Here is a 15,843-nt window from a genome sequence, read left to right as displayed (position 1 = left end):
TATTTAAACTGATATATGAAAAATAAGTTACTCTATCCCCAGATGCAAATCTAGGTTTTTCGGAGCTTAGGGCTTATTGAAGTCCAATGGGGCCCCATTTTTTATTAGATTAAGAATCTTTAAACGGTGGTTTAAAATTCATTATTACTATATTACAGTATTAATATTAACTATTTTTTACTATACGATAGTGCTCATTGTTAATGAAAAAGTATTAAAAACTTGTAATAATAATTCAATTTTTGTGGGCCCTTGAAACTTAGGGCCCAGGGCTTGAGCCCTATTAGTTCCTATGTAGATCCGCCCCTATATATGTATATCCGTCCCTATGTATCCCAATAATTATGAAATTTTATTGTCGAAATATATAACACAATCTTTATTGAAGAGTTCGGGTATTATTATAATAAATATTTAATTTATACGTGTAAAACAGCTAATTAACATGGCAAATTGCCAGTTTGAAACTCATTTAATAAAAATTAAGCATGCAATTAACCAGTTTTTAGAAATAAGCATTATAATTTATTGATTTTAGATTATTTCGATAAGATTATAGTATAATTTAAAAATTTGATGAATATCAGTTACGAGAATCTTTTACACGAGGGAGCGCTTTACAATTTTTATGACGTCAACAACCGAAGTGAAGCGAAGGACGTTCTTCCACAGTTGCTATATAAAGGCAGAAAGTCGACCGCCGTTAGCTGTGGCCTCGTGTAAGCCGATTGTTAAAGAAAAAGTTAGTTATTTTGAGTGTTATATAAATGGCCGCATCGAGCGTGGTAAGTGAATAAATAAGTCGAAACCAAAGAAAAAACATATTCTAAAATACGTTTAATTAAAGATGGCGCGACAGTGACCTTTGACATGGAAATAATGAAATTCATATTTTTTTCCAACAAATAAAATAACTTTCGTACAGTGAAAAATACAGATTTCTTCAGGATATTTCATTTTAAAAATTAATCTCTTCAATTTCATTTTATCCATTAAAATTAATAGGTATTTAGAGGCACATATGTTTTGTGAACAATGAAATATGTCGGAATTAATTTTTGTAACTTCGGTGATATATCTGACAATGTTTGATTTCAAAATATGTTTCATGTCAAATAATACTTTCCACGCTTGTTTATTATCTATTATTATAAAATTAATAATGAATTCTGTCAGTAATGTCGTCGTAATGATATTTCAGTTTCAAACTTTTTAAATTGAAAATGAAATTTGATCACACAAAACTCTTTTTAATATTCTCCAAAATTGTTTAATGAATGAGCAAACAGTTAATTTATTTCAATAATAATTTACATATGTCTACTTGATTAAATTATTCTTTTACATGCTACATTTGTATTGAAATTACTTATGAATTTATTAGATTTTTTTTTATAGGTATTTGCTTTCCTTTGTTGGATTACTTATGTTCGTTTAAACATTGATAATCAGAGTGGTGTTAAACTCTATTTAGTGCTTGTTTTTTTACAATGTCTTCCATTAAAAATGATTCTATATCCATCATAAGATTGTCTTCATCTCTATGTTAGAACAAAATCAGATAGGCTGACCATAACATTTAAAATCCAACCGGAGACACATTTCAGAATTGGGGAAAAGGAGGTCTAAAACTGATTTGAACTTTGGCTAATTTTTAAAAATTTCTTGATTTATTGGTGTATAAATTGGTGATTTTATATTTCTGTTTTTATATTGCTCTATTAATAAAACAGCTCTATTCAGGGATAGATTCTTGAATTGGTATACCCTAGAATCAAATACTAAAAATTGGGGATGTCTGCTCACCATAAATAAGATTAAAACATTAGCCTGACTGACCGAAAGCCTAATGATCATTCAGCATGGGTGAAAATGGCTGCATTTAGTAGAGTCAACAGTTGAAACTGATCAAATGTGTTTCAGTCGGTAGTTGTTACATAGTTATATCTACTGAACGATGAGTATGTCTTCAAGCAGGAAGCAACCATCATTGGTCAGTTGCAGCTAGCGATAGGTAGTGTAAATGAAAGATGCTACCAAATGTGACATCAAAACATCAAACGTGTTCTGAAACAGCACTACTGTAGAGGGCTTCAGTAGAGAAATACTCAACTGTTGAGTCTGCTGAATGCAGCCAATGTTTGCTTTTGTAGTTTCTTGCTGGATATTGGTTTTATGTGGAGTAATTATTTAAAACATTAGAGAGGTTGAGGTGCACGTTTTATACGTGTAAACGTGTACGTGTGACGTTCGGCGCCGCTTTCCCGTAAGCCTAAAAGTTTGACGATGGTGTTTGGAATGTCGAGCGTGATTCCACCGACTATCCAAACACCATTGTCAAACTTTTAGGCTTACGGGAAAGCGGCGCCGAACGTCACACGTACACGTTTACACGTATAAAACGTGCACCTCAACCTCTCTAATGTTTTAAATAATTACTCCACATAAAACCAATATCCAGCAAGAAACTACAAAAGCAAACATTGGCTGCATTCAGCAGACTCAACAGTTGAGTATTTCTCTACTGAAGCCCTCTACAGTAGTGCTGTTTCAGAACACGTTTGATGTTTTGATGTCACATTTGGTAGCATCTTTCATTTACACTACCTATCGCTAGCTGCAACTGACCAATGATGGTTGCTTCCTGCTTGAAGACATACTCATCGTTCAGTAGATATAACTATGTAACAACTACCGACTGAAACACATTTGATCAGTTTCAACTGTTGACTCTACTAAATGCAGCCATTTTCACCCATGCTGAATGATCATTAGGCTTTCGGTCAGTCAGGCTAATGTTTTAATCTTATTTATGGTGAGCAGACATCCCCAATTTTTAGTATTTGATTCTAGGGTATACCAATTCAAGAATCTATCCCTGAATAGAGCTGTTTTATTAATAGAGCAATATAAAAACAGAAATATAAAATCACCAATTTATACACCAATAAATCAAGAAATTTTTAAAAATTAGCCAAAGTTCAAATCAGTTTTAGACCTCCTTTTCCCCAATTCTGAAATGTCTCTCTAGTTGGATTTTAAATGTTATGGTCAGCCTATCTGATTTTGTTCTAACATAGAGATGAAGACAATCTTATGATGGATATAGAATCATTTTTAATGGAAGACATTGTAAAAAAACAAGCACTAAATAGAGTTTAACACCACTCTGATTATCAATGTTTAAACGAACATAAGTAATCCAACAAAGGAAAGCAAATACATTAATACCTATAAAAAAAAATCAAATAAATTCATAAGTAATTTCAATACAAATGTAGCATGTAAAAGAATANTACGGCTGTTTGAAAGGTTTCTTCCATAAAATTAATCGATTCTAGACTAATTCGACTCAACATTTCCAAAATACGTATAATTTTTTGGGAATAATCCATATAAACTATGCTATAAACAAAAAATTGTAGGATTACTTACCGAGCGTGCACCGTTCGACTACGCCATTGCTTAAGCTTGTTTTTGTCGTGGAGATTGTCATCGAATGGTGCTCGCGTGCTTCCTGATAAATTATTTTTTTTGCGAAAAATTCGCTGAATTTTGGAGACATCATTAATATAAATATAATTTTTATAGACATTAAATAATAAATGGTTTTTAGTAGGTCCGCTGCTCGTTTAAACTCAGCAGTTTGTGCAATATTCACTATTGGTCTAGATTTGACTAATCCTGTTGCAACACGAGTTTGCGATGACGTTTTACTGAATTATAGGAGTTTTTTTTAGCATGTTTGTACGAATACTGTCACAATTTTTTCGCTGTGATATAGGAATCCGAACTATAGGAACCCGTGTTATAGGGGGGTCTACTGTACTTTTAAATCTATATTAAAATCTGTTAGAATAATGTTTGGATTATTTGTAAAAAAAAGAATAAATGAGTATAATGTAGTTATAACTGATCATAAAATAAAGTAAAACTGCTTCTTTAGGTAACCCAACTATTTATTTACTAAAAAATGTTTTCAGTCTGTCTTAAATCAATTTCAGTTCATATCTGTATTCATAAACTGAAGCTGGTAAATGATAAGATTTCTGTAATTTGAAGATAATTTAGTTGTAAAAATGCATTAAAATTATAAGACTACATTTTTTTAAGTAATGTGGTTTCATGACTTTATATAATTTTATAGTTGTTTAAACATGAATAATTAATAATACTATATTTTCTAAGTAGATAGTTTTGAAATACATTCATAAGAACAGATTTTACAAAGTTAATTTTTCTTCATTGTTTCACTGAGATTTAAAATTTTTTTCAAATAAGTGCAGTTTCTATGATTATTTTTATATTCACTATGCTTTTTTTTTATTTTAAAACTTGATTATTTTATGCAACTTCTTGTCAGGTTTATTTAGTGAAAGTGATATTTACTTTAACCGGATCGAAAAAATGACGCCAGATTTACATCCAATATGCGATTTAGAAGCTGACGGAAGCATAATTGAGTGGGTATTTTAATTAATAATAAACATGGTATAATCTCTTATTGTAATCACTGTGCAATTGACAAACTGATAATAATAACTGACCGATAACATTATGAGACTGAGTAAAAAAGATTACAATTATCTAAAACATTGGTTTTATTGACTTTGATATTAAAACGACATATTAAAAAAATTAAAATTATATAAATATTTATTAATCTATCTATATACAGTGGTGCCTCGTATAACGTACGCCTCGAATAACGGACGCTGCGAATAACGGACTTTCTGTTTGGCCGTTACGTCACTCGAGCAACGGACTGGTTGCGGACAACGGACTTTCCGTTCGGCAGTTACGTGATGCAACCAATGGACTTTCTACGAACAAGTGCGAATGATGTTTCCACTCTTTTGCCGTTTCCAATGACAATATGTTATTTTTATAGTATATTAGTGTTATTAGAATATATTATCAGTATATCTGAAGTACAGAGCGTTGGATTAGGCTTGCTTCCTTGTTTATTAGGTACATCAACACAGTGCAGGGTATTTACATTTATTCAAGTGTTGTGCAAATCAAGGTTTCTAAAACAACAGAAAAGTGATTTCAATTGAAACAATGCANAATGTACATGCAAGTATCTCTCCCAATTTTGGGCAAGAGTAAAGACAAAAGGATTGTTGCTCACATAAATAAGATAATGGACATCACCAAGTTTCTGATAGTGCTGTCTTTATATTGAGTGAATTTTTAAGACCATGAATTACCTTATATATTTCTCCCAACTTAACAAATAATCTAATAATACTAATAATAATAAAAGATTACCTTTCAATTGTGCTGACGTTTGCTCCGTGTAAACAATGTATCTCGACTCCTGGAGGAGTCATGTTGTGAATGAGTCCACGGACATCCTTCCACATTTCCCATCCCGTCGTGTAATTGATGTCTTCAAAAAACTGACGATAGTCGTCGACGGTATAATTTCTTTTTGGGGTGCTCACCAAGACATCGTCTTTGCTCCAGAATTTGTCGGAGGGAGCGACGAATGCCAAACTGGGAGAGCTTCTCTGTTCCGGTCTCACTGTCAACGGATTAATGACGACCACTCCGAGATTTTCACCTGAGTAGAACAATTATAATATTTAGACGATTATCATTCATTCACCTAACTTTTAAGTGAAAAAAATTATACTGTATTTAAATTTAATTGACATTATATATACTGTAATATATATACAGTATGTATGTATGTTGTATGTACAGTACAGTATATATATGTATATGAATAAAATTAAACTGGAGTAATTAACGTATCAATGAGTCTTATGAAATCTATATTATTTTGAACTGGCTTCTAGCTATCATGAAGGACTATTGCATCTTTACTGAAATACAAATTTTTTGTATTTAGTTTCCTTAACAAGCAGTTTTGTGGAGTATTTATAGTTAAGGTACCAAATATTTTTTTTTTCTTTCTTTCAACTTTTGTATATTATGTATGGTCAATCAAATCCACAAGAAGCATTGTATTTCTATTTTAACATCATCACCACAACAATATGATGCTTAATATCTTCATTTTCCTTGATTTGGTAATGTAGAAGTAATAGAGGAACCTATTGAAATTGATTGTTTTATTCAATTAAAATACAATGAGCTCATTTCCATCCAGAAGTTCACTCATCTTAATTGTGTGCAGAAATTCTATTTAGTATCTTTTGATAATTGCTGTCTAAGCTTAAATATGTTTTCTCTTCTCCATACAGGGTGGCAAAAATTATATCACTTATGTTTGCATAGTGCAAATTCTTTGGACACAAAATGGCTTGAAAACTCATCAAGCAATAGTGAGTTATCTGAGCTAAAAATTTCTTATATGAGTTCACCATGACACAGCATTTCTTGTATACCTATAATTAAGCCTTTAATCATGGCTTGTTCCTGTTCTTTCTGCTCAACCTCTGTCATTGTTCTGTAACACCATGCAAAGGCATTCACCTCAGCAATCATGTTACGCAGCATCATCATTAGCTCGATTGTAAGTCTCATTTCTAGACATTCTGATATCTGTTGGTTTTCAACTCTCCTTACAATCAAGCCAGTAATTTAGCAGAGTTAAAAGTAAAAAAACCTATGCAAAACAAACCAAAATAACTGACTTTTTATAAACAAACTAATAAATTTTTTGAGAGTTCTATTATTTATTTAATATTAATTTTACTATTATGTATTTTTTACTTTGAATTCAAAGTTTCATCAGTAATTTGTAGATTGTAATAAAAGACAGTACTTGTTTTTTAATAAATTAGAATAGCAATAGGCATATAGTTTTATCTTTTATATATATATATAACTATATATATAAAAGATAAAACTATATGCCTATTATTATATGGCTAAATTTTCATGTTATTATTAGTATTATAACTAGCTGGTTTTTGTTTGTGTTTTTTGTGTTATGCTTGTATTTATTTGTCTATTCACTCTTGGTTCATAAGATGATTGCAGTTATTGATACTAGACATGTGCATTAGCTGTAAAAGAAAAGTTTTTTAAAAAGTATTATACAATAGGTTTCATTTGTTATAAATCATATTAGATTTTTTCCTGAGGTAGTAAAATAAAGTAGACTGAAAATGTTAGACGCTTAAAAAGACTGCATCGTAAAGGGTTTTTGTTGTTTTATGTTAATTGCATTATTTTAGTTTTTGTTATTGCCATTTAGTAAAACTGGCAATTTCTTTACAAAAATTTATTAGTGAGCAAAATTTTTGAGTTTTTTTTCTCATTGTTTAGTTTGTGTTAAAAAATAGCTATTTTACCAAATGATTGATGGGTTTATTTCTTCTTCCATCATTTTTGACCGGTTACAGCTTGTTTATTGGGCTACAATTTTCAAATTACAGATCTATACATTCTCGTTGTTGTCCGTCATTTGTTATTCTTAAAAATGGAATTAGATAAATGAAAATTGAGACCAGATATGGAAAGCTTAGGAGCCAGAAGCCTTGATTAACTATATATGAACTTCCAATTTGAACCAGAAGTCATGATTTTTTAAAACTAAAATATGATTAAAAATTTCAGCTTGGCATTGTGATATCACAATAATATACATTCGATTTTTAATAAATGTTTTTTGGTTACCAGAATTAAACAGTATTTTTGTTTCTTCCAAGTTTTTATGATATTAATTAATATTATTATTATTTTTTAAATTTTTTCCATTATACCTGATTTTAATAGAAATTTTTATTTACTTTTTTACTGATGCTTCATTTCATTCATTTATAGACTTTTGATGATTTCATTACAGCAATTTTTCTATTTATTGTAACTATCAGGATTTTAAATAGTTTTCATTGGTAAACACTGTTTCAACATATACATTTTCATAATTGATACACATGCATGTTGTGATTTTAACTTTTTCCAAAATCATTTGAAAATAAGTAAATCATTATAGATTTATTAAATATAAAAACAATGTTTATTTCATAATTTTAGTTTTTATAAATTTATTTTTAGAATATTAATTCAAAAATACTGTTATATGTTTCTATTTACTTATCTATAAATTAATAAATAATATCAACTGTAATGCTAGAAGACAAATTAAGATTGGAATATCATGAATTTTTCTAATAAAGGGTATTATACATAGTACATACAAAAAGTGTTCAGAGTTACTTAATGGTTAATTTGCATTCTGTTCATAAAGGATATAAGACTGTGTTTTTTTATAAGAATTTATAATAAAATAATTATTGTTCTTAAATATGCTAAGTATTTACTGTAAATAACATCAATAATCATTTTAATGGTTATATTTTAAATTTAATCTTAATTGCTGACATCAGCTTTTTATAAAAACTAAACATGACAAATATATATGCAAAATAAGGATGAGATGATTATGGAGTTAGCCAATTAACAATGAGTGATTAATAAGATGGAAGAAAAGAACTGGCCTGGGTCAAGGCAATTCTTTCAGATGATTCTAAATTATTTAATAAATTATTTAAATTCTAATTATTGACTTAGATAAAAGATGACAGATGGCACCTAACATCTATCTCTAACTAATAGCAAATTACAGTGGACGATTGGTTAATGAACATAATCTGTTCCAAGACTTTGTTTGTTATCCAAATTTTTGTTAACTGATTATCAATTTACCATAGATTTTTATGGGAATTTGATTAATTTGTTCTGGAGACTCCAAAATATAAAAAATATATACTTTACTACATTTATTTATATGTAATAGTAAAAATACATATATATGCAGTCTTGCATTTTTATTAGTCACGTTTTTTTCGTTTGTGGGGTTAAAGAATTTGTCCAATGTTGATTGCTTTTCTCTTTTCTTCAGGATTTTTTGGAAGTAATTAATAGTATTGTAATTTTAAAGATCCCCAACCCCATTAACCATTTTCTGGTTTGGATGCCACTTGGATGATCATTGTTCTGATATCCTTCCACTTCTTCAAAAGATAGCATCTTTAGTAGCAGATGTCGACACTGGTTCTCTTTTGTCTTTCTCTTTTTCATTTGAGAGTTCTTGGAGTTCTTCTGTTGTCAGATCAGTTTCAGGTTCTATTATGAGCTCTTCAATGCTCCTTATTTCTCAGATGTGATTTTCATTACTCTATTAGCAGCTTGACTTCTTGATACATCTTTCATAGCTAAGATTGTTCCTACTGTAAACCTTACTGCCTAGCAACATCAGACATCTTGTGTCCACTTTCTACCTTAGCTATTATCTCTTACTTGGTTTCTATGGTAAGCACAGTTCTTGACACTCAATTTGAAATTATTTAAATGAAAGGCCCGGATGAAATTCGAAATTTGGTATTAAAACATTAACGAATATCCGATGAGATGGTTAGCCTTTCACCTTTTGTAAATAAACCTGATGCAAAACTTAACAAGTGCCTGTCCAACAGTCTCGCGAAGATGATAAAAAATTTTGTCAGAAAGGTAAACAAAAAGCTGGAATTACAAGGGAGAGTTTCAAAGTTTGGAGGAATACTATCTTATCAGTATCAGGTTGAGTGTCGATGTTGATGTCTCCTGCACTCAGAAAATGTTTCTAATTGTTACCTGATGACAAGGGAAAATCAATCAGTATTTGTTATTTTCTGTCACTTTTGTTTGTTCAGTAAAGTGTTCATTATCCAAACATGTGTTCATTGTCCAATTATAAAAATCTTTTGCAAAAGTGTTCGTTATCTGATTTGTTCGCTATCCGAACTGTTCGTTAACCGATCACCCACTGTACTTAGTATTAATTATTAATTAATTAATTAAAAATAGCAGATTTATAGCCCAAGTATTTAAGGCAACCATTTGACTATGTCTCTATATATATATTGGGCTCTTAGAGTTGTTTAGTATATGCACCTCACCAGGTAAAACATTAGCTAGCTGAGTGCCATTGTGGAGATATGGGTATAGGAATCATCCCCAGCTGGCACCATGATTAACCACATAAGGTTATATCTAAATTTAAATAAATCTGGAAGCAAAGGTTTGCTCGGGGTCCAGGTGGCACAACTGGCAATCGCACTGCATGGCAAGTGGAGGTTGCAGAATTAATCAGAATTGGGATTTGTGGTATTGCCATTTTTCTGTATACTTGCATGCATCTCTACTCTTGTACCTAAGCAGAATTTTGAGATTTTTATTTTTTTCCAAGTATATCATTTCTGTAACAGGGTGTGGCCTATATAAGCATAAATATGATAATAAGAATAAAAATTATTTATTTTTAAACAAACTAATGACTATGAGCTAAATTGAATAAAGAATAAACTTATAATAATCAATATATATAATAAAGGTAAGTGTACAATATGTGTGCCGCTAAAACTCAAAAACGAGTCCTGGTACGATCAAGGGAGTTATATGGTATGGTAGCCCTCTATCCCCCATCCATGAAGAAGGTTTCTGTTTTTACCTGAAGGGCATGCTGTTGAAGATATAAGGGCTGGAAGTTTTGCCCTCTAGAAATTTCTAGAACAGTCCAGAACATTTGAAAGTATTCGAGAGCATTCCACAACATTCCAGAATGTTCCAGGATGTTTGGGAACATCCCGGAACATCCCAGATAATTGTGGAACATTCCAGAACACTCTCGAATGTTGTTGAATGTTCTGGAACATTGTGAACCATTCGAAGCCTTTTTTGTTTGGGTGGGACTACCCATTGGTGGAGTATATAAAGCAAGATCCGTTGTGGGTTCGAACGTCAGTTTCTTATCAGTGACGAAGGAAATAACTGAAAAGGAAGTGAAAATTCCAAAGTAGTGCAGCGAGTGAATAAAAACAAACAGTGAAGTGTGAGTAGTCAAAGTGATACAGTGACTGAATATAAATTGAAAATAAAGTGTGAAAACTGTGTAAAGTGTACTTAGTGTATTTGTTAATAAAAAGTCGATTTTATACAATGCCCAAACTTAAAAGAGGAGGAGCTCTTGCCAGTTCTGAATTTTCTTTTGAATATTACTGGGAATTTTCTTTTGAATATTAAAGTTGATATCGTCGACAATATTATTTTCAGTTGCCAAAATTGCCCTTTGAAATAGTCACTCCGAATAATAATAAGAAGTGCAGAGCCCAAATGATTAGGAGTTGAAGGTTGAAATTTGGTACACAGTTAGAATGCATCATGAGAACATACCCTAAGAAGGGATTTTTCAATGTATCGATAGAGGGGATTTTTCGAAATTCCCCTCGTTGGAGAGAGGGACAGGATTAAGGCTTCCCATGAAGAACTCAGCTTCTATTATACTATTTTAGATGCGGTTTTTTGTGTTTTTGATTACGTTTTAATAGGATATGTCATGAGAATGTACACTAAGAAGGGATTTTTTGAAATTCTCCCTGCGGGGAGAGGTTGTTAACAATGGAAGTGGTTAAGTAACAATTGAAGTGTTAAGAGAAAGCGATGTGCAAGATTTACAGGCACATATGCGGTTTTTTGTGTTTTTGCGGTAAATCGAAAATATTTTTAGACCTATGTACAAATTCTCTAATTAGTCTGGAAACAGGGGACCTAATTCTTGCATTCTGTGAAAATGGGTAAGATTGACTATACATAATGTAATTTTAATCTTAATCTTAAATGTTTTCGAATAGTCGAGGACTGTTATGTTTGAGTAGTGGGGATGGCTTTTGGAGATGTGTGACACACATGTTTCAGTTGATTTTTCATAAGTAAAAGTGTACGAATTACAGAAAAAAGTAGAAAGTGAATAGTGAAGTGTGAAAAGTAAAAATAAAAAAAAAACAATGCTAAAGTGTAAGGAAGAATTTTTGCAGTCTTGAATCATATCTCAAAGGCAAAAGATGGCACGGAGAAATGAAACCACGGAAGAAAGAGAAGCATGTCTAACATTGCTATGAGAAAATATATCAACGAAACAGAAATAATCGGACAGAAGAGCAACTTGAAATTTATAAAGAAACACATTGAATCAGAGAGAGATTATGTAGAGGAAGAGAAACAGTCTTTTATCTATATATATATATAAAAATGGACATGTATGTCCATATATTTCACTTTTCCGCAAAAACTACACATCGCACGTGAATGGTGTTTGTATGTGGTGGTAGCCCCAAGTCTCCATTCGTGCATAGGGATGGTTGCGTCTCGATAGCTATAAGGGTGCGGGAGATATGAGGCTGAAAGTGGTTGAAAGTGGCTTTCTATTTTGAATGTTTTGTTCGAATTTGTTAGAATTAAATTCAAACATAAAATTCGAATATTGGTTCGATTATAGAACAATTGTAAACGTTCCAGAAACGTTGAAAATAGTTCGTTTGACTAAACGTAAAAATTCTCTAATTAGTCTGGAAACGGGGGACCTAATTCTTGCATTCTGTGAAAACGGGTAAGATTAGCTATAATGTAATTATCTTAATTTTCACTATCGTTACTTTTTGCCCAGTGAAGCGGGTCCTTGCAGCTAGTATATATATATATATATAAACTATATTACATATAAATGTACGAACAAATAAAAACCCAGGGAAGCGGATACTTGCAGCTAGTTAATAATAATAATAATAATAATAATGAGAAAAATTTTATTTTTGTGTTTTTTTTTCTATTTATGACAGTTTAAGTTTTTTTAGTTTAGTTTAAATATATATTTTTAATAATATAGATGATATTTGACTATTATGTTAAATTAAACTTTAAAAAATTTCTTTTATATAGTTATAATTTTATAAATTTATTTATTTTTATCTTATACTAATTGTAGTTAAGCATGAATTTATAATTTTTTTTAAAAACCAAAACTTATATGTTTATGGTTTTTTGAAAAATTTAAAGTATTTTCTTAAAAATGAAGATTATAGATTAAAAATAATTTATGTGATATTTTATCAAATTAAAATTGTGGTAATTTATTTTTTTAAATTTGAAATTTTTTTAGCCAAAATTATATAATTCTGTTATTGAAGATGTTATTAGTAATGTTCGAGAGGCTTTCTTAGATGATGGAGTTGATGAACAGATTATTTTGGAATTGAAACAGGTATGTACCAATATGTACTATAACTAATTAAATTAAATTAATTAATTTTTAATATTAAGTATTAAAAACTTATTTGTTTGATCAAAGCATTTTAATGATTGAAAGTTATTTCTAAGCTTAATTAAACTTTTTAATAAAATGAATTAAAATACTTCCAGAGATTATAAATTCTATCATTGAATGAATATTTAAAAAAATTTTGTTCTGATTCAAAGTCATTCCATTGTAATTGTTTGTTTTCAAAGTTAAAAGTAAATATATATTATTATTTTTTTATAAAAAATCTGTAAAAATATTTACAAACTTTGATTCAATTTTTTTTTATAACTTTTTATAAAAGTTAATATTGCTGACTCATGATCTTAAACAATCTGCTTTGATTATTAAACTATTTTAATTGAATTTATGAATAACTCTTACTGACTATATATTACTGTCTAAATATCACATTATTATTTTCTAAATGAATAATAATATGCATGTTGTGAAATTTGATATTTTACATGGACTAAATTAAAATACACAGGTTGTCTAAAAAGAAATCAAACTTTTGCTCTAGTGAGAAAAAAACTACAAGAAATATTTTTATAAATATTTTATTTATTCAAAATAAGATCCCTCTGCAGCAATAGAACATTCAGAATGATTAATGAGCATTTCAAAGGACTTTTTCAGCTCCTGTTTTGTACCTAGTTCAGTACTGCAGTCACAGCAATCTCATTCTCTGGAATGTCCTTGTAACGAGTCCCTTTTTGGGAACAGAGAATAGTCACAGGGAGCCAGATCAGGAGAATAGTGGACAGTCTAGGGTTACAATACCTTCTTAAGCCAAAAATTGATGAATGGTGATGATCTTGTGCAAGGGTGAGTTGTTGTGAAGTAGTTCCAGCTTCCTTGAGCATGATACTCCAGCTGTATGCATACAATTTGATTCCAAAGACATTCCAAAATACCCAAATAATAATCTCCAGTAACATTCTGACCATTTGGGACAATTTCTTTGTGTACAATTGATACCTTTGGAATCATAAAAAAATAGACGAGCATGGTCTTGAATCGTGATTTTTGAAAATGAAGTTTTTTCGGTGTGGGCTCATCTGATGACTTCTACATGAAACTTTGACGTTTCATCAATGGGCCATATTGGTAGTGCCATGTCTCATCATCTGTGACAATATTTTTAATAGTTTTGAGAAAATTTGGATTACAGCAAGTCATTTTGATGATGTCCTGATCATGATGAATGTATGCCTGTTTTTGTTCCTCAGTGAGTGATATGGAACAAAATGGAAACAGACCTTACATTTGTTGAAATGATTATGTTGGATTAAGTTTCCTCTACTGCACAAGAGCAATAATAGGAGGTCTGTTCGACCTATAAAAATTTCCATGATCTGAGTTCAAATCAGCATAAACCAGGTTGGTTTCTTTCTAGAGAAAATAAATTATACGAAAGGACCATTCAAAATTATGTGGACAGAGTCTTTTGACACTCTCAACTCCTCTGATGACATTCTACAGGTCACAATTAGATCCTTTCCTAATATTTGTCAAACTTTATCAATGTTACAGTCCATAGTCAATGTCTTTGAATGACTAATTTTCGGATCATTTTCAATTGACTCCTGGCCATCTTTGAATCAACTAAACCAGTCGTAAACTTGTATTAAGTATAGGCAATCATCCCAATATACTTGCTTCAGTAACTGAAATGTTTCGGTAAAAGTTTTCTTTAGTTTTCACAGAACTTAATGTTGGCACATTGCTCCATTGCAATTTTCTAAAGAGGGTTACAAAATAACTTACATTTCATGCCACACAAAAGATTGTTATGAACCAATTCAAATGCTATTGGACAAGATTGATAATATAACATTCAGAATTTTGAATTTGACTGTTAAAACTAGTTGTGCCATCTAGTTATATTTCTAGAGCAAATGTTCAGTTTTCTTTTAGACAACCTGTGTATTTCAAAAATTTAAAACATTTTAACTTTACTCCATAGTAATGAGTTTAATACCATAATTTTCTCTGGACAGTGTGTACCCAACAGAAAATTTCAAAAACTAAAAAAAAAAAACTTTTTATAACCTGCCTTATCATGTACTCCACATCATGTGTGGCTGTTGAAAGCAAGATAATTACCAGTATGCAGAATGAAACATGAAAGACAATATTTTAATGTTGTCTTTTATGTTTCATTTCTGTTAATTATTCAACCAAGCCCAAATGTTTATATACTTTTAATTTTATGAATTTTACTTTTATCAAATTAATTTTTTGTATTTTGAAAAATGTATTTATTTTTAAATATTAACAAATCAATCAATGTTAAATATGTTTTCTGTCATTGAAATTTTTCAAATTTTTATGCACTTTTCTTTCAGTTTGCAAACAAAGATACATGCATAATCTCACAAACATATCCATCTCAATCTAAATAATTAATGAATTTAAAATAGTTTGCTTATTAATATTTTTAGTTATTCTATTTTGACTAAATTAAATAACAGTATATTAAAATTATGAAGTATAGGATGTCTGACTTGAAATTAGCTCCACTCACTGGAAACAATACAAATGAATTTAGGCAAAGGACCCTTGTTTGAAACTTTAACATTATCTAAATATATAAAGTTACTTGTCCTGACTGACTGACTTTCTGAGTGATTTATTCATCATTGCCCAGAACAAACCACTGAACCTAAAGAGTGAAATTTGGTACACAGTTAGGGTACATTATGAAAATGCATGGATAAACTAAGAAGGGATTTTTCAAAATTCTCCCTGCAGGGGGAGAGGGAGAAGATTAAGGCTTAACCTGAAGAATGGCTTCTACTGTACTA

General features: G+C 30.3%; 1 protein-coding gene across 1 annotated transcript in view; it reads left to right on the top strand.

Annotated features, from left to right (window-relative positions):
• Positions 1-619: 619 nt before the first annotated feature.
• The window catches only part of LOC111634525 (transcription initiation factor IIA subunit 1-like), a 55,681-nt gene continuing 40,457 nt past the window's right edge, over positions 620-15,843 (top strand). Inside the window, exons 1-2 of the mRNA XM_023379324.1 lie at positions 620-785; positions 12,896-12,997. Coding sequence (XP_023235092.1) covers positions 768-785; positions 12,896-12,997 — 120 coding nt within the window. The 5' untranslated portion in view covers positions 620-767. The remainder of the gene's footprint in view (positions 786-12,895; positions 12,998-15,843) is intronic.

Source organism: Centruroides sculpturatus, unplaced genomic scaffold (genome assembly GCF_000671375.1).
Source record: "Centruroides sculpturatus isolate CEXI.00-Female unplaced genomic scaffold, Cexi_2.0 scaffold75, whole genome shotgun sequence".
Taxonomy (NCBI): domain Eukaryota; kingdom Metazoa; phylum Arthropoda; class Arachnida; order Scorpiones; family Buthidae; genus Centruroides; species Centruroides sculpturatus.
This window is presented reverse-complemented; position numbering and strand designations above follow the sequence as displayed.